Genomic DNA, 25,604 nt, shown 5'->3' on the forward strand with positions numbered 1-25,604 from the left:
GGACAGGGAGTTGTGCTGGCCCGGGATCAAATATGCTTGACAGATTAATAATGAGGACTGATGTGCCAGCCAGTCTGGATGTGGTTTTTAGGCAGTTTTCCACATCCCATTAGGCAAATACTGGGCTTCTACCCAAGTCCCACCTCAGTCAATTCACAAACATTCAGAAACTTTTACTCACTTCCACACTACTTGCAGGCAGTCGGGGGTACACATACCTATAAAAGTGTGTAAGAGTGGTGACAGGAAGGGTTTTTTAAGAAATTGTCCTTTACTTCCTCCATCCCTCTTGCCTCCACAAAACTAATGAGCTGCCTTTCCTCCCTACTCTCTCAGATCCTGAAAATACTCTTAAACACATGGACTGTTTTTTTTTTTTTTTTTTTTTTTTAAAAAAAACAGGACAAAGTTCAAGGTCAGGTCAGCATGTGAAACAGACTTACTCTTATCTCCTCTATGTCATTTTAAATGATACAGTTAGCTTTTAGCACATACACCATGTTCATAATGCAAATATTAATTTTTTGCTGCCAATTTAAATCTGTCCATATTACAAAATACTAATATCACTATTGTGCAATAAGAAATAGTTCTTAGATAAATGTGTATGATAAATGCAGAAATTACACACATATAACAATGTAGATCACTCTGAAGATCATCCTATAGCAATTTCTCTTTTTACAAAATGAACACAATGTTAAAGCAACTCTTAGAGAACAAGTAGCTATTAGATACATTATAGCACAACCCAATAACAAAATAGTTGGTGTTCTTAATAATAAAAAAAAATACTAACAGTTTTATCTGGTAAGTATTGCACAAACAAGAATCTCATGTAGACAGAAAATCATCTGAGGTATTAATAATTTGCTATCAACACAGAAATAGCAAATAGATGGTGAAGACTGTGGTTATAATTTTTGATGGTCATTGGTAATTGCCTGTATTATGTTTCGGTACCGTTTCAGCATTGGATCATATATCTGAAATCAAAATATCATTTGTTATATGATGGGTAATTAAAAGAAATGAAATAATTGCTGAACTGTCAATCCATATTCCAAACACTCAGTAAAACTACACTGAACAAAACCAGAGTTGTATATTATGAAAATTTCCAAATGTATGCTAGTTTAAGGTTGGTTGGTTTGTGGGGGTTAAAGGGACCAGACTGCTACGGTCATCGGTCCCTTATGCTAGTTTAAGAACAATGATGAAAATTATTTTATAGTAATGGAGTGAAAAGTTATAATCATAAGGGAAACAAATCCTGCTGCAATTGACAAGCAGTTATTGTAAGGGTGGACATGGAACAGACAATGAAACAATGGGAGCTGGACCAGGGACCACATCATTTATGGCATATCATTAACTGCAACAGCAAATGTCAAATGGTAAAGAAGTCACAAGCCCAAAGGTTGTGTTAAGCACTGAGCTTTCTTCTTTTATTAGAGAAGGACAATATTTTGTACTGTTCAAATAATCTGTCTCAATGCATGGTATTTACTTGGCTAGAAAACAGATGGCAGCAGGCCTGGTATTGACTTCATTTAATTATAGCATGTTTTGAAGAATATGACATGTATTTGCAGTTGCAAATAGGGATAACTGTCAACTGTATAATGGAATGACAGCAATGAAGATTTGTGCCAGCTGGGACTCATGCTCTGAGCCAAAACAGTTAAGGAGAGAGCTCGTTTTAAGTGGGAAATCTAGCATTGAGTCCTGGATTGAAACATATTTTCATTATTGTCATTCCACTATACAGGAGAAAGTTGTCAGTAATTGCAGCTGTGAATACATTTCATGTATTTTATTATGGTTATAGTCACTGCAGTGCCTGTTCTTTCAAACAAGCATGCATATTGAAGGAAAACTGCACCATACTACTTACCAACACAGGAACTGCAATATCACATTTGGAAGTATAAGGACAGTCATTTTTTTCAAACAATTCTAATTTACAGAAATATTAAATACTTCACAATATCTTACAAAATTCAAATGATCATGTAATCTGACAAACTAAGAAAATATGAACAGTCTGAGATTCTTATAAATTACATATATTGTAAGTATAAAATAATAATACTTACGGAAGCAGCATCACGATGAGGCTGACAAACCAGATGAGGGTGGCCTAAATGTGAAACCATTTCTTTGAAGGAACTTCCAGAGGCATGAACTATAGCATGCTTGGCTTGGTATGCAGCCCCCAAGACTGCAGAGTTCACTATGTCCTACATTATACAGAATTATTTCAGCAAAATTGCATATCACAGTGCTCCAGTGAAAATAAATATGACATGGATAAGCAAACTGTGCATCAGCTTCAGTTTAATCAAGTATCCATTCTAAATAAAATACAACTTCCAACACATACCGGCAGCAATATCATAAACTGAAACAGATACATCAGGCTTCTGTAAATGAGAAAATTAATGATATAATATGGGATTACTAAATAAATTCCACACAGGAGGTTCAGTTATCTTTCTCTCCTTGCTGATATGACAGTTATATCTAGAAATACAGAGATAGTTGTAGAACAGTTGAATCTGTTAAAATCTAGTAACATGGCATTATTATTATTATTATTATTATTATTATTATTATTATTATTATCACCATATTATCACCATTACTATTTTGGTGGGTGTATTAAAATGTCGGCATGAAAGACTATTAAGACACTTGTGTAAAAGACATATTTTCCATTTCTGTGGGGACTATTTTGTATCACTATATGGCAAAAATGCATGTGGCATGGTATGTATTGTCATCCTCGGTACTTGGTGACTTGGTTCATCTGAGGCAATCATAGCATATTACATTAGCTATCTGTTGCAGAGAGTTCATACCTAGGGCATGCTGGAGTTATGCAAAATAGGGGTCTATTGTTTGGTAGCACTAAAAGTTTGTTTTTGTATATATTTTGCATGACAATCAATTAATGCATACAAATTCATTTTTGTCATGCATGCTAAGATCTGGAAGTTTTCCCAGCATAATGACTATTCCATGGAGTTTTGGGATTGGAGCTGGATGGCATCCATTTGACTGGAACTCGAACCTGGGATCTCTTATTTGCTAGGCAGTTGCGTTAAACACTGCACCATCCACACACAGCATTTATCACTATTGCATGGACTATCTTGGCTAACCCACATTCCAACCCAGTCCCACCTATCAGCAGTCCCTGTCCACACCCATGTCATCCCTTCTCGCTAAATTTAGATTCCTTCTGGAGGTCGAACGATATTGTGCATCCACACTGAAGGTTGTGAATTCATTGCCCATTGAGGTGAATCAATTATGTGAAGGTGTAGTATCTGCTCTTTTGGACGTCAAAAAGAACAGACACCAAGCTTTCACACAATTCTTGAGATAGTTAACTGCAGAAACTCCAGTGTCATGTAAAAGAATACACTGCAAAATAAAGAAATTTCTTGAAAACTAATACTAATATTTTATTTTATGATCAGAGAACCAAAGTGAGATCATTAATGGCATTTTACAGACACTTATGTCACCAAATGGTACAGGGACAGAGACCAGTGTTACTGCAAAGCCAATATTTCATAACACACTGTGAACAGTAACAGCCCTAATATAACACTCTCTTGGGCTAAGCCCAAAGTTATTTCAACCCTTATGTTCTGTCTAACATCAACAAAAGCAAAACGAGGATAATGGAATGTAGTCAAATTAAATCGGGTGATGCTGAGGGAATTAGATTAGGAAATGAGACACTTAAAGTAGTAAAGGAGTTTTGCTATTTAGGGAGTAAAATAACTGATGATGGTCGAAGTAGAGAGGATATAAAATGTAGACTGGCAATGGCAAGGAATGCATTTCTGAAGAGAAATTTGTTAACATCAAGTATAGATTTAAGTGTCAGGAAGTTGTTTCTGAAAGTATTTGTATGGAGTGTAGCCATGTATGGAAGTGAAACATGGACGATAAATAGTTTGGACAAGAAGAGAATAGAAGCTTTCAAAATGTGGTGCTACAGAAGAATGCTGAAGATTATATGGGTAGATCACATAACTAATGAGGAGGTATTGAATAGAATTGGGGAGAAGAGGAGTTCGTGAACAACTTGACAAAAAGAATGGACCGGTTGGTAGGACATGTTTTGAGGCATCAAGGGATCACAAATTTAGCATTGGAGGGCAGCGTGGAGGGTAAAAATCATAGAGGGAGACCAAGAGATGAATACATTAAGCAGATTCAGAAGGATGTAGGTTGCAGTAAGTACTGGGAGATGAAGAAGTTTGCACAGGATAGAGTAGCATGGAGAGCTGCATCAAACCAGTCTCAGGACTGAAGACTACAACAACAACAACAACAACAAGTTCTGTCTGCAAGAAAGTCCAGATCTAATCCCAAAACTGAATCAATATTCCATAAACTTATATTTTATTTAAAAGTAGATAGTGTGGAAAAATGTTGCATAATTTCTGGAAGTCAAGCAACATTATACGACCCATTATGTCCTATTTTCTGGATTTCATGTACAAATAAGGCGAGCTGAGTTGCACAAGAATACTTGTTAATACCTACAGAAAAGATCTGTGGTCTCTCCAAACATCATTGTATGCGATCAGATGGACATCATAAATACAAGTTTATTGTAATTTCACAGGCCAAAGCCAGCATCCAGTGCTGCATATAGAGCACCAGGAGTTACGGTACATGACCTGTCAACACAGCAACCATCTTCTGTGTGCCTGCTTCCACACTGACTTCATTCTGCACCCAAGCTTAGGATACTAGGCCCCTTTCAGAAAATTTTTGCTTGATCTAGAAATGCGACAGTGGTCAGTTACTGACAGCATGGTCAACTCCAGACAGCTGTATTTAAGCCACCAGCCCAGCCGAGTAGGTTATCAGCGCAGCAGGGTCATATTACATCATCTGAATTGGTATAGCTGTGCTGGATGATGCTGCCAATACTCCACCTCTATGGGACCATCTGCTGAGAAACTTGCTTCTGCCTAATGGCCCAAGCCACAAATGTACACCCAACTGGCTCCATTTGCTGGGGGCTCCCTGCCACCAGATTCTGCTCTCCAGGCAAAGGTCCAGAGTTTATCTTTGTGTGATGCCATCACCTGTCATAGCACTAGAAGATGCCGCTGGCTGCTTCTTGCCACTGGCAGATTCATGTTATTTCGTTTCACTCAGCTGCCTCAGTGTCAGCATCTGCCGATTCATCATTCCCTGAGTAAACAGCTTTCCTTCTCAATAGTTTGCGTACACCACCAGGCCCTACAGTATGCATACACAGGGACTACATGGGATGATGCCAGCCTGTGCTCTGTATAAGACACACTCATGTAATTGTTCAAGTCTATGGTATTGTTATCTTCACACTCATGTGTGTCTGCAGTCTGTCTCTCTCAGCTTCCTACAAAGCTACACTCTGGCATCATTCCTATCTCCCTTGCCATCATACAAACCCATGACACTCCAGGTGTCCTCCTGACAAATGGCTCCCACCACTCAGTAGCTGCCATTACATGAACTCGCCCACTTCACTGTGACGTCACAAGTGGGATGACTTGAAGACTGATTGAGTGACAGAGAAGAAGAAGCCCACTTCATTCTGGTGAGAGAAGCTGATGGAGACTGCAATGGTGATTCAACTTGGACAGCACCAATATATGAAAGTAGCAGCTCAAATTTTGGATTTTCATTTGTGAGATCCACGTACCTGCCCATCCTCCTGACCTTGAATTTCCACCCTCCTACCACTGTGCCCAGTTTAGATTCAAATTTTAGTACTTGGTAAAAGCCCCAGGGTTGAACTATTAACAGCTTTTGGTATACACATAGTGCAGTTTGCCAGGACACAGCTCCATGCACTGAACCACAGAATTTAGTTTGCTGGGTATGCCAACAGAAAGGGCATTGCTCTAGGCAATGCAGAGAGGTTGCATGGTTAAGGTGATGAACCTTAGGACAACATAAACAGTAGGTTATATGCAACGGAGCAGAAGGTTATTGGTCTACATGAGTGTATCTGATATGCCTTTGTGAACTAGTGGGAGTACCGGGAATAATTAAGTATTTGCTTGGGTAATGGATTAAACCAACTTTTAGGTGAGAAATTATGAAGAATGTGTACTGTGGCAATGTGAATACTAGAATCTTGGCATGTTTAAATTAGTAAGAAACAATGAAGCTTTGTATGATATGTTGAATAATAGGGAATTTGACTATTTTCTGGAAATCATTTTAACATGGCATTGTTTTCCTACTTTCTAGCACTGGCCAAGGCACGCCAGTACTCTAGGTACCTGAGACAACTGAGGTATCCTGTGTGCCTGTGTGTGTTGCTTCACATGAACTATTGTCCCACAGCACTGTTATTGCTGGCAGACAAGATGTCAGAAGTCGGTATCCATCTTCTCTGTTCATGTTGGCTGGTTGCTTGGCAATTTCTATGCCTCTCTAATCTTCCTCATGAAAGGAAGAGGCTGTTTCGCCAGTACACATGCTTTACCAAAATCAATCTGTTTGCCACACTCCTGCTGTTGTTCAAATTGACACAAGCACTGCTAAAGCAACTAGAATGAATTTTGACACAGCCAGAAGACTCATCCCATAAGTTCCACAGGCACCAACAAGATATAGTTTATCGAAGGTCGATAAAGAAGCCTTTCCATTACAACCAATTGTGAGTACCAGTAATTCACATTAATTCACTGATGTACAGTCTAGCACAGGAACTGGCTCCAAAGCTCTGACATTTGGTGTGCCATACAAATATCTATGTTAAGGACTCCACCAACGTTTAAAAGAAAAGTGTATCTTGGCCACAGACCTGATGGTTAGCTTCGACGTTAAGTCCTTATTCGTGAATATGCTGGTAGAAGATACCATGAACATCTTAGAAGAATGCATGGCACCTGATATCTGCAATCTAGTGCGCCATTGTTTACTGGCCACCTATTTCAGGTGGAAAGGGGAATTTTATGAACAGACAAATAGTGTAGCTATGGGCTTCCCCCTCTCACCTATTGCAACAGACATCTTTATGGAAGCATTTGAAGAAACAGCTCTCCAGTCTGCACCATTACACCCAGAATGTTGGCTCCAATATGTTGATGATACTTTTGTTATCTGGGCACATGGAGAGGAAGAGCTATTAAATTTCCATCAACATCTCAACCAGCAGCACAGCAGAATCCAATTCACTATGGAGATGGAAAAGAATGGGGTGCTGCCTTCCCTCAACGTGGGAGTTTACTGAAAGGCTGACAGTAAACTGGGCCATAGAGTATATAGAAAGCAAATCAGTACTGATGGTACCTACATGCCTCCTCACATCATCACCCTACACAGAAGAAATCCGCCCTGCACACTTTAATCAAGTGGAACATCTAAAGGGTGAACTACAAAACCACAATTCCATTTTTTGTCCCAATGGCTGTGGAATGAAAGTAGTAGATAAAACTATGGCATCAAAGAACAAAGGCAATAGAGGAGAGCAAAAAGAAGCACAAAACATTGCTCTATTACCATATGTTCAAGGTGTCACTGAACAGGTGGGCAAAATTCTCCACCAAGCAGCCATAAAGCCAATTTTCTGAAGCAGCAACAGAGTACAAGATGTTCTTTGCACAACAAAAGATACAGTTGACAAAATACGTGCTGCTGGAGTTTATGAAATCAGATGTAAATGTGGGTTAGTGTATGTAGGTGAGACAGGACAACTCATCAGCACATGTATATCTGAACACGAAAGATTTATCTGACTAAGACAGCACAGTAAGTTGGCAGTGGCAGAACACCAGCACAAGAGCGGCAAACAGATTGATTTTTATGAAGCATGCGTACTACCGAAACAGCCTCTTACTTTCAGAAGGAAGATTAGAGTGGCAATATAAATAACCAAGTGACCAGCCAACAAGAATAGAAAAGATGGGTACTGACTTCCAACATCTTGGCTGCCAGCAGTAATAGCATTACAGGATGACATCTCACACGAAGCAACACATACAGATGTGCAGGAGACCACAGCAGCCACAGGTACATAGAGTACTGGCATACCACAGCCAGTGCTAGAAAGCAGATGCCACATCACAGCTGCCACCTGTTTTTCCATTTGCCAATTTCCACCAGTCACAGGCAGTAATGCAAACACCAATCAAAACATCAGGTTTCTAACAATGAAAAGAAATAATAAAAACACCAATAAAGACTTCTAACATCCCTCTCCTTTATCCTAAACAGCCTATCAGAATTAGATAACAGCTATGTCTGCAGGCATATAAGAAACAAAGTTTTCTCATTCAGCAGTTAACAAAAACACCCTGAAGAAGGTCGCTTGCAACAGTGACCGAAATGTTGGTAGATTTATATAGACTGACAATGCAGTCACAAACCCAGAAAAATTTTATTGAATGTGACAATGGCCACAGAAGCCTACATTTATATGTCATTTTATGCTCATACCATGCTTTTTTCCTTCATGAATTTCAGTATTCCTTTATAAAAATGGAAATGAAATTCAAAGAATTTGAAAGCCCAATAAAATGCTCTATTTGAGTCACATGATGCCTGTGATGTCACTGGCTAGCTCACTGCTCCTACTGTCATAATTATAATTCACAGTGATGTCTTGTTTTGGAATTTACATTTTCAAAAATGGATTACAAATGGTGTGTAGTACAACACTGAACACATACATCCATAAAAACTCCTCAAAAATTGTTTTTGAGATTTTCATAGAATGAGAAGGTGCATAAAAATTGGTTGCACTGTACCAACAAAATACCATCATGTTGATGCCCGAGTTGCCTTAACTAAAAATGTCTTGCACTCTGATGTTAACAGTAATTTACCTCCAACCAACATAGCTTTTCCACTGTTACAAAGAAGGCTACCATGTCAACAAAATTAAATTCTTACTAAAATTATATCTGCATAACTGGTAGCTTGGTTGTCATGTTGTGCCTCTATTTGTGCACCTGTCTTTTTTGTGGGCCTTAGCTGTGTCCATACTAGCATCCCACATCCGAAGGATTTCAAGATTCAATTATTGCATGGTGTAGCATGCAGCAACATTGATATTAAGTATCTATTAACTATGTGGACAGCAGTGTGGCACAACATACATTCAGGGACACCTCCCAAAATCGGTCCAAGCAATGTGGTATCACATCATCTGTGGAAAATTCAACATTAACCAGCATTTACATGCAATCGGTTTATGCTCCACCTGTTACTCAGTAAATGATGATGCCCATTGCCTGACCTGCATCAGTGTTCATGAAGTCTGGACATTGGGGTGACAAATGGTCACCTGCTTACTCCTCGCCCCTCCATCCATGGTTGAAACATACGCTTTCATCTGCCCAGAGGGCATGTGTTTCCCTGCAGCCAGACTCATGCAGTACTCTGGGTCAAAGGACAGATGGTCACCTAACTTCGTGGGGTTGCGGACAAATCATGCCTCAGTCTTTGGAAGCTCCTACAAAAAAATAGTTCAAATGGCTCTGAGCACTATGGGGCTCAACTTCTGAGGTCATCAGTCCCTTAGAACTTAGAACTTCTTAAACCTAACCAACCTAAGGAGATCACCCACATCCATGCCCGAGGCAGGATTCCAACCTGCGACCTTAGCGATTGTGCAGTTACAGACTGTAGCACCTAGAACTGCTCGGCCACTCCAGTCGGCGAACCTCCTACAGAACAACATCTGAGCTACCATGCCTATTTTGCCAATTACCTCTGTGGGGTTTTGCACGATGCCCTGCTCAGTTGGAATGTGCCTGGCATGGTTGGCTCGACTGCTGTCAACAAGCACCACTAACACTTCCCTCACATTATTTCAAGCCCCTGGCGGGTGCAGCACGTGATACCCCCGTGTCCTTGTTTTCCATTCCTGTCTCCCCTACCTACCACTGGTATGTCACACGATGAAAGTTCTTGGATACTATTTAGTATCTCATTCTCTGACTGTCCCTTCTTGTCATCTTCTGGTTAGTTGGTAGTGTTGGAGACGCCGTAGGCAGGCCTCATTTGCTGTACCATAGTGATAAGGCAACGTCATAGATTAACATAATTGAGTTCACATAGGTCAAGAAGTACCTGGACGGTGGATGATGTTTGTGAAAGTTAAGGCAGTGTGTGACTTAATGAGATATGCAAGCACTTTTTACTAGTTGTTAGAGGTGTGCTATGTTTATATTATGAGAATGTGTGACATTCAAATTTTCACTTGTGATGCTTTTATCATGAGACCTTGGGTATGAATCCAAATGAACTCAGGCACAAAAGTTAGTAGTGTTAGAGTGCAAATATTACTTGGGAAGACTAACAAGGTTATGCTGATGGGTGCCATCTCCTTTCCCAGATGTAAAACAATAAAGCTGCTAACTGGACTGAAAAGAGAAAGGACAAACTAGGAATTAAAAACTCTGTTTTGTGTAACAGTGATAGTGAGTATAAAGAAAAGAGAATGCCAAAATGTGACGGTTATTTTAGAGGGTTTACTGTGGACACAAAATGAAGAATATGAAGTGTAAAAACAATTGTAACATATGAATGATTGTATTTCAGTTAGATCACCATCAGGAATCTGGTGAAGAAGAAAGCCAAGGCCAGGACCCAGTGCCATATCTAGAGCACCAGAAGCTACAGCCAATGACCTGCCAACACAGCAGCCCTCCCCTATGTACCAATTGCTGCTCTAACCTCCTTTCACATGATAACAGCAAGGTGTAAGACACACGTCTTCATTCAAGATGCTTCTGTGTGACCTAAGAACCCGACAGTGCTACATTTTCCATGTTGTCAGCTCCAGGCACCTGTATGTAAACCCTGGCTCAGCAAGTTGATCACTGGCACAGCATGGTCATGTAATGTTGTCAGACCTGTGTCAGTTTCCACTGTGAGAGCGACAGTGTTCTGCTGATGCACTCATAATCGGTTCAAATGGAATATGCAGTACTGGACAAGGCCATACTTCTGATGCAGCCAATACTCTGCTGCTGCCTCTACGAGACTTCCTGCAGAGACTTCCTACCACTGCCACATGGTCCAAGGCATGAATGGATGACTACTGGGATACAACAGGTGCCTGCTGCTGCTCTTCAGCCAATCATCCAGATTTTGACTCTGCTTGACAACAATAGTAGATGGCACTGGATGCCTTTTGCTGGCAACAGAGCCATGACGAGTGCTCTGCTTGGCCACCACAATGCCAGCATCCACTAAATTGGCATTCTCTGAGTAAGAAGCCTATCTTCCAGTTGTCCAGATACACTGCCAGGCCATATGCCACCTTGCCTCTCTGATGCACGGTCAACTCCAGACTGTGTTCTGTACAAGTACGCACATATATTGTTGTTCAATTTTAATGGAATAACAAAGAACTGTTATGTTCACACTCGTGTCTATCTGCAGACTGTCTCTCAGCCTTCCTACAATGCTGCACTCAGGAGTCACACCTGTCTCCCTTGTCATCATGCAAACGCAGGACACCTTAGGCAGGAGTTTAACGTTTCCTGAAAGACACAAATTTTGCTTCCATCACCCAGTAGCAGTCACTACACATCTCCATCCACCACACTACAGTTATGGGTATGAGTCAAGTGCAAGCATTCATTACAGGACAGAAAAAGTTGGCACATATTCTGATGAAATTGTTAACAAAAATTAAGTTAATGTGCATTGTACCTATTAAAGATTCACTTTGGGTTAACCAATATCAGTGTGGCCTACATGTTGAAAATAAGTCACAAATTTGTGAAAAAAAGTTAAATGGAAATAAAATTATAGCACTAGGAATTGCACAAAACAATTTTGTCAGATGTGAGAGCAAAATATGCTGAATTCCTGAAAAATTAAATAAATGTATATTTTAACAAAACAAAAACAGCTGTATACTTGAAACTGTTCAGCTCCTTGTTAATACATGAAAAATGAATGAAAGTAGAGTAAAAGGTGACTTCACGAAATGTTCGGACTACATTCTCACAAGTTGGCTTGACCAGTGTAATATAATATAGTTTAGCCTAACCTCCCTTTTAAAAATTTATACTGATTAAAGACTCCAGCGATAAAATCAGAGGACTATAGTATTGCAAAACAGCACAAGCAACTATCATTTCTCACAACATAATCTGTGAACAGAAAAGCCTCTGCTGTAGTGTGTAAGTGTGTAAAGTGCAACATAAAACAAGGTGCTGTCTTAAAGACAGTATACACTCATTGAAAGTGTCTACATTTGGCAGGGAGTAATGATTGCACATTATCTTATTATTAATAACTACTGTATCATATTTAAAATACAAGGTTGACCTACACAATGTACTTTACTTTTTATCTTATCTTCTCTGATTTAGGTGGTACAGTGAGAAGACATCAAACTCAAACAGAGGTGGACAGTGGTTTGGACCTCTGTCTGGTTATTCAGATTTATGTTTTCCATAGTTTCCCTAAACCAGTTAAGGCAAATGCTAAGATGAGTCATAAAAATGACTTGGGCAGTTTCCTTTCTCAGTCTGAGCTAGTATTACATCTCTAATGATTCTAACCTTCATTTCATTTTGATCTCTATTATCCACATTTCTAAATTTGTTAACAACTTTCAACAATGCAATATAATTGAACTCTCAGTGTTGGTAGTTCATATGTATTTATGCATTACGTAACGACTGTAAATTATCTTTCATATAACTCACCAAAACATAGACATCTGCATTGAAAACATCTGCTAAGACCTGAAGAATAGTTTGGTTTGCTGATGCGCCACCTGTTGCCAGGATTCTCATTTCATTGCCTAAAAAAAAAAAAAGAAATAGTTATAAGATTTTTGAAGATTTGACAATCTGTCTTCACCAGAAGTTGGTAATGTTGTGTTACATTATTAGGTTAACGACTAAAATAACTTAACACATATGCACTGACACAGACATTCATCTACATAAAATTATATGAAGCCGGGGTCCTATTCCTTGTTTCATTCTTTTCACTATTCCTTGCATGTAAAAATAGTTGAGGGTATTTCTACAGTTTTATGTACTTCCAAACTATAAAATATTAAAATGTTCAACCACAATCAAAATTAAATGTTGAAACAGAAGATAAAAAGGGTAAAGACAGCTAACAGTCTGTTATCTGATGTGGCAAAAAATTCAAATTATCTTCTGGTTTAGATCATCTACCAGTCACATAACTGCACAGTGTTACATGCACTTGAAAAAATACTTAGCACAAAATTACCAACCTACAGAAAGACCAAGATCTTCTGCATGAGCTCTCCGTGCTATAAACTGTCCTTCGATGGCAGCTCGAACTTCTACTTCCTTACTACTGAACCTAGACACTCGATCACCAGCTTTGTTGTAACGAAAATCCCCTTGAACAAATGGTATAATTTCTTGTGCATCAAAGTAAAGACCTGAAACATAATGGAATTGACTAGAATGAATCACTCCTAAAATTAATAATAAATAGATTATGAAAAAATCTGTGTCCATGAAAAATTGAAGTCAAACAAAGACAAAAAAACACGTATTTATACAGTATCAACAGATACAAACATGAAAATTCTATCTTTCAGAAGAAGAAGAAGAAACTCCATCTCTTAAAAGAAACCAAGCTGATATATGAGACAGAGATATTAAATAATTAAATAGGACAATCGAGCAAGATTCCTGATCAAGAAAGAAACAGCAGAATAAAGCAGGGGGGAAATCAACAATCAAATGTAAACAAGAAATGATGTTTGGAAGTTAGAATGGAGGGAGTGAAGATTAACAGAAGAAGTTCAACTGAGACAGAGGCAAACAGCAACAGAGGAAAATGAATGAACAAGTTGTGGAGAAGAACTGGAAGGAGAGGGAAGAAAACAAACAAAGACTCAAACTGTTAAAGATGAAGGAGAGGACAACATAAATACAAAGTAGGTAAAGATAATGACAGAGATATGGTGGAATGAAACAATAACATAGAAGACAACAAGAAGAGAAAAGTTGTATGAAAATAACCACGCACATACTTTGTAGCAATTTAAAGGCTACAGATTCTGACAGCCTGGTCCTGATACGAAGAATCCAAATCCCTAACATGATTAAGAAACCATCACAGTGACCATTACTGCATTTCAAAGTGTGCTCTGCAGAGCCCATTAATACAGACTATCTGCCAGTGCTTGATGAGAAATTAATGGTGACACTGATTTATAATATTTATACCTACAAGGAAAGATGAAAACAGTTTTCTTGTCACCTAATACATGACATTGATTGTCCAATGAGTGACTCACTTTGAGGTGTAAGCCTTACTAATGAAGGTATTGGAAAGAGTTGAAGGAAAGTGCATAGGAAAAGTTGCTGATGGGAGTCAATCTTAGCAATGCATACCACATGGCAAGGAAGTAAGTTGAGGAGCAGCTAAGTGTTTGATTACATCAATTTTGGGGTTTGACGGGTGACAAAAGCTATTGCAGGTTGGTGTGAGGGCAGTAACAGGCAGGACGGGACTCACTTTGAACCATGATGTAAGAAAATCAATGTCCAGATACAGCAGTTGGTTAATGATTGCCAGCTCATGACAGAATTGTATGACATGGGTTGCCCTGATTTGCTGATTTGTGTTATGAGTAAGTAGTACTGCCAATATTTCAGATTTCAGCAAATCTTCTTCTTAAATAGGTTGGTAGTGTGGTTGTAAGATGTAGAAATACTGGAGGCAGGTTGTGCATTCTTAAAGTTGTTTCTCTGTATATGTTTACACACAGGATGAAATTTCAACTCTCCTTCTCTCTTTCACATCTTTATATCTCATTTCCTTGATTTTCTATTATTTTAACATATATTTTTCTTATGTGTACAACCATAATTCTTAATATTTTCACTTGTCAAATGCCTTACAAACTGTACAAACTTTTCCCATCTTTCAAACACACTTGCATCATTCTTTCCGCTATGTTCTCATTACTTCTATGTGCCCTTCCATTGAACCATAATTCATATTTGCTAAGGTATGTGTATTTCTTGTCCCACAAACCTGTGTGATTATTCCCACACTACACTTCTTGAGTGTCTATCTTTATGGTAATATTCGTGAGATCTGTAATAATCTAGGAACAATATTTATTGATTCAAATAAGTTCTTAAGCAACAAATCTCTGGGGAAAGATGGCACTCACTTAAACGGCTTAGTCTCCAAGACCTTCATTAAGATGATTACTGATATTTGCAACATTATAAATAATAAGGGAAACTAAAAAGCAGAAGAATGGGTGATCATGTACAGAATTTGCCTGAAGAAAGTGATATTTCTTTTCTATATTAAAATGTAGAGGGATTAGGTAAGGAGATTGATGTTTTTGACCATTATCTTACTGATATTACACCCCACATACTAGTTGTCAGTGAACACCAAAAATCTGCAGATAACATACACCTGTTTAAAATACAACATTATTCATTAACTGATTTTTTACTGTCATTCTAACCATAAATAGGGAGGAGTGGCTCTCTACCTGAGAACAAATAACTTAGTAGAAACTTATGAAGATATCGCTTGGGTAAAAGAGTATTCCTCTGATTTGTACTGTGAAATTTTAGCAATTAAGTTAAAATTCTTGTCTGTTGTATACTTTATCTTAGCGTGGTATAGATCACCAAATGGAAATTTAGAATTATTTCTTAATTCCCTTGATACAGTATTATGTAAATTAGTGTCCAAGGAAGACCATATAAATGTTATATTATTAGGGGATATTAATGTCAACATGTATCAAGATTCTCAAGAAAGCAAACACTTCAAAGACTGTGTCTATTTTTATGGCGCAAAAGATCTGTTGGTAGACTTACCCACCAGAATCACTCCAACTAGTATAAGCTCTATAGACCACGCTATTACTAATTGTGAAAATATTGCCACAGCTGCTGTTGTAAATGGTCACATCTCTGACCATCTAGGCAAACTATTAGTGCTAAAGGAAGATCCTTGTATAAAACCAAAGAAAATTTATGAATACAAAAGAAATCTCTCTGTTATCAACATTGCCAAACTGGGAGAGAGCCTTGGTCATGAATCTTCGCATCTAGTATTTCAAGCCAAAGGAGTGAATAATAAATGGGATGCCTTTCTAGACACATTATCTTATCATCTAAATAATACTATTCATTAAGAACAAATATTCCAAGACTTACCAAGGGGAAAGCGCCGGTAGATAGGCACAATGAATAAAACACACAAACACACACACAGAATTTCGAGCTTTCGCAACCGGCGGCTGCTTCGTCAGGAAAGAGGGAAGGAAAAGGAAAGATGAAAGGATGTGGGTTTTAAGGGAGAGGGTAAGGAGTCATTCCAATACCGGGAGCGGAAAGTCTTACCTTAGGGGGAAAAAAGGATAGGTATATACTCGCGCACACACACACACACACACACACACACACACACACACACACACACACACATCCATCCATCCATACATTCACAGACACAAGCAGACATATCATATAATACTATTCCCATCAGAAAGATAAATATTAATAAGAATAAGACAAGATAGTCAAGACACATGGAATTTGACAATTCCACCAAAGAACTGAAAGAAAAAATGGAAGAAATGTATATAATACAAAGAGTGACCAAAAACAATTAGCACAGGGATGAATACAAACAATACAAGTACCACTTTCCCAAGCAAGTCAAAAGATTGAAGGCTGAAAAGATTAACTCGAAAATATAAAATTCAGTTTGTGTCCCCATGACCTGCTGGTCAATAGTAAATAAAATAAGAGACAATAAAACAAAACTAAAATGTAATATCGACATACAGATATCTAATAACAATATTGATGTCACCAATCCTCAGGAGACCAGTAACATTTTCAATGACTATTTCATAGATAGCATAGAATCTGACTTTTGTACCACAGATAAAGTACCTGTTGGAAGTCTTGCTGAGGACAATTCTGAAGCTAATCAACTATATGAACTTGAAATCAAGGATATTTCACAGCTCCTCAGAGAATGTAAAAACAAAAAATCCGCTGGCTGGGATGAAATTTCTCCATTTTTACTCAAACAGTGCGAAAACAATCTAGCATATCCTATGGTGCATCTAATAAATAGTGTCTTAAAAGAAAGAGTGTTCTCTAGCATGCTAAAATTAGCCAATGCTAAACCTCTCTTCAAAAAAGGTGATAAACAACTAGTAGAAAATTACACACCACTCACTTTAACTATCATTTTTAGCAAGTTAATTGAAAAAAATAATTCTGAAATATATGTTAGAGCATTATAATAAGCACAACTTCCTGGGGAATTTTCAGCATGGTTTCAGATGTGGTTGTAGCACCATGACTGCATCACTTCAATTTATGCTGAAAGCTCTTGACAAAATTGATGAGGGCATGCAAGTAGCTGGAGTTTTCCTAGACTTATCAAAGGCTTTTGATAGGGTTGATCATAAGGTACTTCTGTCAAAACTGGCCAGAGATGGCATAAGTGGGAAACTATTGCACCTCATCAAATCATATTTAAAAAACAGAAGTCAGTGTACCTCAGTCTTACACAATAATGGAGAAACATTAAAAAGTTATAAATCAAGGGTCAGGAATATTAAATTTGGTATGCTCAGGGATCGATAATTGGTCCCTTCCTTTTGATATGTTACATTAATGACTTCCCAAAGATAGTAACAAATGACTTTGAGGCCTTTGTTGGGGAAATGATATCCTTAATCTCGGGAGATAAGTTAAAAGACTTATAGATATTGCAAAGGAAAAGTTTGAAAATGACAATCTAAAAGTCAACTTACAAAAAACAAATATAATCCCCCTCAATGTTGATGATTTGCAAAATTGTATTCATTCTCAAGATAGTAATATTTTAGGGAAAATCTGCAGTGAGAGTAAATTCCTAGGTATATGCATAGATAGTAAACTACTATGAACACAACAAATTGACAATGTATGAGCAAGGGTACCATCTAGCTTATATGTTTTGTGAAGAATAGCTCCATACGTCAATATCCAAACAATGAGGACGATGTATTTTGGTTTAATACATCCATTTCTAGCATATGGTCTTTCATTGTGGGGTGGGGCTTCCAAAACTCATGTAGACTGAGTATTTAAACTACAGAAATGAACCTTGAGAATATTAGACAAAAAAGATGCTAGAACATCATGTAAAGGATTGTTTATAGAATTTAAAATTCTGACTATCTATTCTATGTATATGTTTGAAACAATAGTATTAACCATAGAAGATAAGAAATATACATGTCGTAATGCAGAAATTCATGATCACAATATTAGGCTAGTACAAAATTATCATATGATGCACAGAAGACTGAAAAATAAACAGCTAACAGTCCATATATTAACAAAGCAAAATACTTCAATGCACTGCCAAATGAACTGAAGGTAATAACTGGAGAGACATTCAAAAAAGATCTAAAATTGTGGCTCATTGAGCATTGCTTTTATAGCCTACTGTAGAAACTAAAATCTAAAGTTATAATATCAAACAATGTAAAGTATATTCTTAATATTATAAAGTAAAATTAGGTTGCATACTATTGTATTTTACTACCAATTGCTATGCAAGTAATTACATGTTTCACACAAATAAATTACAAAAAAATTACAAATGCTTACATCTACTTCCTTTTTAATTTAAATGAAAAAAGAAAACAGTTGTTTACAAAACTAGAAATTCAGTCTGTTTCATGTACTTACATCCACTACTATCTGTTACAGTTACTTCAATTCTGTGATATCAACAGATGTTTTTCTTCACACACACACACACACACACACACACACACACACACACACACACACCACAAGCGTGCATTGCATCTCTTCTTCTTTCACATGTTATGAAGAAATTAATTTTATTGAATCACATTATTAGCAGACCATTAAAGCACTGACATCACATTCACTCTGTATTGAATAAAAAAAAAACAAATACATAATTTACACAAGGAAAAGTTACAGTAATTAAAGGCAATATCATGTTCAACGTGTTTTCCTCGTTTTCAACTTTGTTGTCATATGAGCTACATCCTGTCTACAGTGTTTGATGGCTGGTCATCATAAGCAAAGAGGAGGATTGCAAATGATGGCAGGCTGACTGAAGACTAAACATATCTCAATATACAAAATTAAGACAAACATATCTACCAAGGATTTCGTCATTGTTCTTTATAATGTGCATTTCATTTAGTTTTTTGGGTCCATGAAGATAATTACAAATCCACTCCAAGTATTGTGTGTAGGCCAGCTTTTAAATTTTTACAAAAGAATTTGGTGGAAACCATTTCACAATTTCTCAAAATACTTTCCTTTCATTAATTGATGCACTCATGGAGTATGCTGAAAACAAAACAGTTCCATTTGCTGCCACTGAGTGAAAATATCACATTGTAAGCACTCAGAATGTGAAATGTTCCCTGTTTTGATTCCAGTAAGCTGTTAGTTACTTGGCAGCACATGTTAATTTCTTTTGTGAAATGACTTGGTATAAATAGTTAAGAAGGTTGAAGTTTTCCAGACAAACTGCAATAGCTACTGAGAAGAGAGACCATATACTGCAAGTAAAGTTGTTTTATCAGAATAGCAACAATAGCGGCACTGCATTTCAGGAATATCGCTGACAGAAACAGCTGCAAAGAGAGCCATATCAACAAATGGGCTAAAGAATACAATCAAGAAATCAGGACAAACAGGTGAATTGGGTGGTGCAGCAGGGAGAAGGAAGTGGCCCATTCCCATGGTAGCTGTTGATGAAGTTGCTGTAGCAATAGCCAACTGTACAGTACATGCCTCAAATTCTACAGCCAGTGCCCAAGCTGTGTTATGGGAATTATCTTTCCCTGAGTCAACAGTTCAAAAGATTTTATGGTGTATTTTACATCCTTACAAAATTCAGAATGTGCACCAAATGAAGCCTCAAGATAGGCTTCTGTGATGTGACTTCATCCTTTATGTTTTGGCACATATCAAAATGGATGACATGTTGCCACGAAACATTCTTTGGACAGATGAGACACATTTTATGCTGTATGGTACTGTGAATGCTCAGAACTGTCACATATGGGGTTCTACTCCACCACATGTCATGCAGGAACATGCACTGCACACCACTTATGTGACTTTGTGGTGTGGCGCCACAAGCTCCTTGTGCTTGGTCCATTTTTCTTCAAGGAGATGACCCCAAGCAGGCTGGTTAGGCCTACAGTGGCATCTGCTCTTTATAAATATCTCCTTGTACAACACGTGATTCCAGCTTTATAAGAATGAAAATGCATCATGTACCACTGTTTTCATGCAAGATGGGCGGCACCACATCTTACTTGACAGGAGAAAGATTTGTTTTGAGAAACCTTCGACAACAACTTTTGGTTATGAGGATATCTGAAAAGTCAGGTCTATCAGGGATGTATCCGGACTCTTCTTGACCTGAAGGACAATATTACATCGAACATGCTCCAAGCAACTATTCCCCATGCTGTGTAACGGATGCAGCATGTCACTGAGTGTGGAAATCATATTGAACACATGTTGTAACACTTGACTACATCCTAATAAACATGCTAGAACAACCGTTATTATGTGTTTGGTCATTTTTCCCCTTTTCATGCACCCACATTACATTCTGAGTGCTTCCAGTGGCATATTTTCAGATGGTGGCAGAAAGTGGAACTGATATTTTTTTTTTTCAGCATACTTCACAAGCACACTGATTAATGAACATACCTGCAATGTTTCAGCATCCTGTGATGTATGCAGCCTACACTGCAGCACTCAAAACACCATCAGTTTTATTATAACCACCTGGTACTTTTGCATGCACTTGAATTGTGTAAGAAAAATTGTTTTCCTTCTGGAGCTGGAATCTCAGAAACATGGAAATTTCTAAAGGGCATTAAATTTGACTACTGAAACATGAAAATAATTTGAACATTATAGGACGTAAAGCAAAATTTGTTAAAATAGAAAGCAGAGCGAAATTTGCATGGGAGCATAGGTGTTTGAAGAATATTCTGCCTTTATCCCTAAAGATGCAATACATAAATGTTAAGGAATATCTGCTACAGGCACAACTATACAAAAGGAAACCACAGTAATTAGAATTGTAAGCAGTACTGTAGTTTTAGCTAATTCTGAAAACAGCCTTCAAAAACAAACAAAATTAGAAAAACTTACATTTTAGAATGTAGCAAAGTTTTCAAAATAGGAAATACAAGAAATATATAGAGAGAAACTGGTCAGTAACCAACCACAAACAATGGTGCATCCTGGGTGGTTGGGTATAAGGACTTCAAGAAGCATATAGAAGGTAGGAGTGTTGGGAGTGTTAGGGGTGAGGAGAGAAATGGATTTCGGGGAGAGGTTCTGGGATGGGCCTAAGGATTTGAGGAGAGGCTGGAGATCCTGCTGGATTTCTGGATTGTGGTCACTGTAGCAGGTTTTGTAGGTGAATGAATCTCATGGCTGGCAGAATCCTTCTACCGGGAAATCCTTGCAGTCCTGAACAACAGTGGTGGAGCCTTTGCCAGTGGGTAATATTATAAGGTAGGGATCAGTTTTTAGGATGTAGATTGCAGTTCTCTCTATGGATGTAAAGTTAATTTGCATGTTGAGGGATTTGTGCTATGATGGTGAGGCAAGCTGCATGGTTAAGTAATCCTGGAAAGTTAACAGGGGGTGATTTCGGGGCAGTGGGGGATGATCACAATTAGATGGAGGAGTGAACTGAGATAGGCAGTGTTAAACATTGGTCTCTGGTTGAGTCTGATTGGTAGCATTGGCAGCAAAACAGTCCACTGTAGGGACCTTGAGAGGGGCAGAAGGTCCTTAACAAGTCCTGCATGATTGAATTTGGGAGTGGGGCAAATGGTGAGGCCTTTGAAAAGGACTGATACTTCTGTGGGGCTAAGGCTTTCGGAGGAAAGATTCATGACTGTGTTATGGGTCTGTTTACCTTCCAGAATCTGTGTGGTGGTGGGAGAGAGTTTTTGAGGGTGGGATAGATGTAGTATGTCTATGAGGCAGGGTTTGTCAGTTATGAGGGGACATGGGGGAGATTTGGAGGTTGTAGTACAGGTGGCTGATAGTGGTAGTCCAAGTTGGGAGCAGGAAGTGAATACAGCGGAGAGTTTTTGAGGTGGTATGTTGCTCTAGTTCAGGGAGGGCAAGAGGTTCAATGTGTGATATGGGATTCAGGAATTTGAGATTGGATAGTAGGAGAATTTTATGGATGGAGAGGAGGTATTGCAAGAAAGTTTGGGCCTGATTGATATGGTTTTGCAGGACTATGTTGGTGAAGGCTAAGGATTGGCAGAATCCGAACAGATGGAGTTCACTGGGGAAGGCATTGTGGCAGCTGGAGATGGGTAATTTGATGGTAAGGCCCTTTGCGGGGATTCCATGATCCAAGTAACAACACAGGAACAGAATGTGGGACTGAGTTCTGGCAATGGATAAGGAAACTTTTCTGTATTGATGCAGATGGAAGGAGCAAGGATCCATGGGGGAGGATAAAAATGTGTAAAAATATGAAAGTAATGTAGAAACATGTCCAAAAAAATTCGTAAAAGTACACCCAAACAGTTGGGAGAAATCACGATAGTATGAGACAGAAGAAGTAAAAGAAAACAAGATGAACTCTGAGGGAGCAGGCCGAAAGCGAAAGGTGGAAACAAACTAAAATTGGAGTGAAGACACAAAGAGATCAAAGAAAAAATAAATAAAAAGATTGTAATTTGAGTTTCAGGCCAGTGGGTGGATAAGTGTGAAGGAGGACATCAGATCTGACTAGATTAGGTGAAGTTAGTGGTTGTGAACTGGAATAATAGAGTGGAGAAAGGGGGCGGGGGTGGAAAGGGGTTGATAAGCTGAGATAAAAATTTTGTGGGGCACAGGAAGGTATGGGAAATAACAAGTGAAAATACAGGAGAGTGATGCAGGAAGATCGCTCAATTTGAAGGTATGGGATTAATTATATGAGCAGGTGTCATGTGTGACATGAATTGTTGCACCCACAATCAGTGTGACCTTGGAGCCATGTATTGTGTGCAGCCAATATAGCTGATTCAGTGTGGCTCATACATAGAGTGTGCTGTGTGGTTTATAAGGTGACAAGAGAAACACAGGAAAGAAGAAAAAGGAGGAAGGTCACTGAGTACTGTAATGCATTAGAAAATAGTAACAAAGGAGAACAGCAGTGACTTATGGGATGGAAGAAAAGCCACCAGGCAAAATAAAACAATGGAAAATCCAGGATGGAATCTAACAGTTTTATCTCAGCTCAGTACAGCCGATAGAAACACAAAAAACAACCGAAAATGTAAGCTCCTAGCTTTCGGAATAAATGTTCCTTCATCAGGAAGGAGAGAGGGGAAAGAAAGGGAAGAAGGGAAAGTGGATTTAGTTACTCACAACCCAGGTTATGAAGCAACAGGGAAAGGAAAACAGGGAAGGTAGCAAGGATGGAGGCATGGTTGTCAGAGGGAAGCCAAAGATATTCTACTGCAGGTACTGTGCCAGCTTCAAACCAAAGAGGATGCATACAGAAGTAAAGAGGTGTATAGTATAAAGATGTAGGATGGAAAGATGCATGAATGGCTAAAGAGGAAAGGGAAAGAGGAGAAGACTGAAAAGTAAATGGGAGTGAGGTTGTTTAACGTAGGTTTAGTCCAGGGGGATGGCGGGATGAAAGGATGTGCTGGAGTGCAAGTTCCCATCTCCGCAGTTCAGAGGGACTGGTGTTGGGTGGGAGAAGCCAAATGGCACAGCAGGTTCCTAGGTCCCTAGAATTATGCTGGAGGGCATGCTCCGCTACTGGGTATTGGACATCTCCTAGGCGGACAGTTCGTCTGTGTCCGTTCATGCGCTCAGCCAGTTTAGTTGTTGTCATACCGATGTAAAAGGCTGTGCAGTGCAGGCATGTCAGCTGATAAATGACATGTGTAGTCTCACACGTGGCCCTGCCTTGAATTGTGTATGTTTTCCTAGTAGCGGGGCTGGAGTAGGTGGTTGTGGGGGGATGCATGGGGCAGGTTTTGCAGCGGGGTCGGTTACAGGGGTAGGAACCGCTGGGTAGAGAAGGTAGTCTGGGAATATTGCAGGGTTTAACAAGGATGTTACGGAGGTTAGGGGGACGACGAAAGGCAACTCTGGGTGGTGTGGGGAGAATTTTGTCAAGGGATGATCTCATTTCAGGGGTTGACTTGAGAATCCTAAAAATCCAAGGTCCCTCACAAGGCCTCACAATGGCTTCCATAGACTTACTCACTCCACCTGAGCCACGTACCCCTACCTTCTACCTATTACCCAAAATCCACAAAGAGAACCATCCTGGCCGTCCCATTGTAGCAGGCTTCAAAGCCCCAACAGAACGTATCTCAGCTCTGGTAGACCAACACCTCCAACCTATCACCTGCAGACTCCCATCCTACATCAAGGACACAAACCACTTCCTAGAACGCCTCAAATTCATTCCCACTCCTCTCCCACCTGAAACCTTTCTTGTCACCATAGATGCTACATCCCTTTACACAAACATCCCACACACCCATGATCTCTCTGCCCTTGAGCACTACCTCTCCCAACGCCCACCCGAAGATCTTCCAAAAACCTCGTTCCTTATCACACTTACCAACTTCATCCTCACCCATAATTACTTCACTTTTGAAGGCCAGACCTACAAACAAATCATGGGAACTGCCATGGGAACCAGGATGGCTCCATCCTATGCCAACCTCTTCATGGGCCGCATGGAGGAGGCTTTCCTGAAGACCCAACAGCTGCTTCCCCTGGCCTGGTATAGGTTTATAGATGACATCTTTGTGGTCTGGACTCATGGTGAAGAAACACTCCTTAATTTTCTCCATAACCTCAACTCCTTTTCGAATCTGAATTTCACCTGGTCCTTCCAAACAACAGTACCTTCACTTTGATAGCTGCCATCCATTCCACATCAAACGCTCCCTTCCCTACAGCCTAGGTATTCGTGGCAAACGTATCTGCTCCAGTGACGAATCCCTCAACAATTACACCAATAACCTGACCAGTGCTTTCTTCTCCCGCAACTATCCTGCAGACCTTGTCCACAAACAGATCTCCCGAGCAATACATTCCTCTCCGTCCAACAACAATATTCCTACCCTCAGACCACACAGAAGCATCCCCCTTGTCACCCAATATTATCCTGGCCTCGAATACATCAATAAATTACTCCGCCAGGGATATGACTTTCTCAAGTCAACCCCTGAAATGAGATCATCCCTTGACAAAATTCTCCCCACACCACCCAGAGTTGCCTTTCGTCGTCCCCCTAACCTCCGTAACATCCTTGTTAAACCCTGCAATATTCCCAGACTACCTTCTCTACCCAGCGGTTCCTACCCCTGTAACCGACCCCGCTGCAAAACCTGCCCCATGCATCCCCCCACAACCACCTACTCCAGCCCCGCTACTAGGAAAACATACACAATTCAAGGCAGGGCCACGTGTGAGACTACACATGTCATTTATCAGCTGACATGCCTGCACTGCACAGCCTTTTACATCGGTATGACAACAACTAAACTGGCTGAGCAC

At 39.2% G+C, this 25,604-nt stretch overlaps 1 protein-coding gene across 1 annotated transcript in view; it reads right to left on the reverse strand.

Moving 5' to 3' along the window:
- Window positions 1-396: 396 nt before the first annotated feature.
- Window positions 397-25,604, reverse strand: part of LOC126278567 (xylulose kinase-like) — a 139,797-nt gene continuing 114,589 nt past the window's right edge. Inside the window, exons 10-13 of the mRNA XM_049978769.1 lie at window positions 13,250-13,423; window positions 12,705-12,802; window positions 2,100-2,243; window positions 397-986 (exon numbers count right to left, since the gene is read on the reverse strand). Of these exons, the coding sequence (XP_049834726.1) occupies window positions 915-986; window positions 2,100-2,243; window positions 12,705-12,802; window positions 13,250-13,423 (488 nt within the window). The 3' untranslated portion in view covers window positions 397-914. The remainder of the gene's footprint in view (window positions 987-2,099; window positions 2,244-12,704; window positions 12,803-13,249; window positions 13,424-25,604) is intronic.

Source organism: Schistocerca gregaria, chromosome 6, assembly GCF_023897955.1.
Source record: "Schistocerca gregaria isolate iqSchGreg1 chromosome 6, iqSchGreg1.2, whole genome shotgun sequence".
NCBI lineage: Eukaryota > Metazoa > Arthropoda > Insecta > Orthoptera > Acrididae > Schistocerca > Schistocerca gregaria.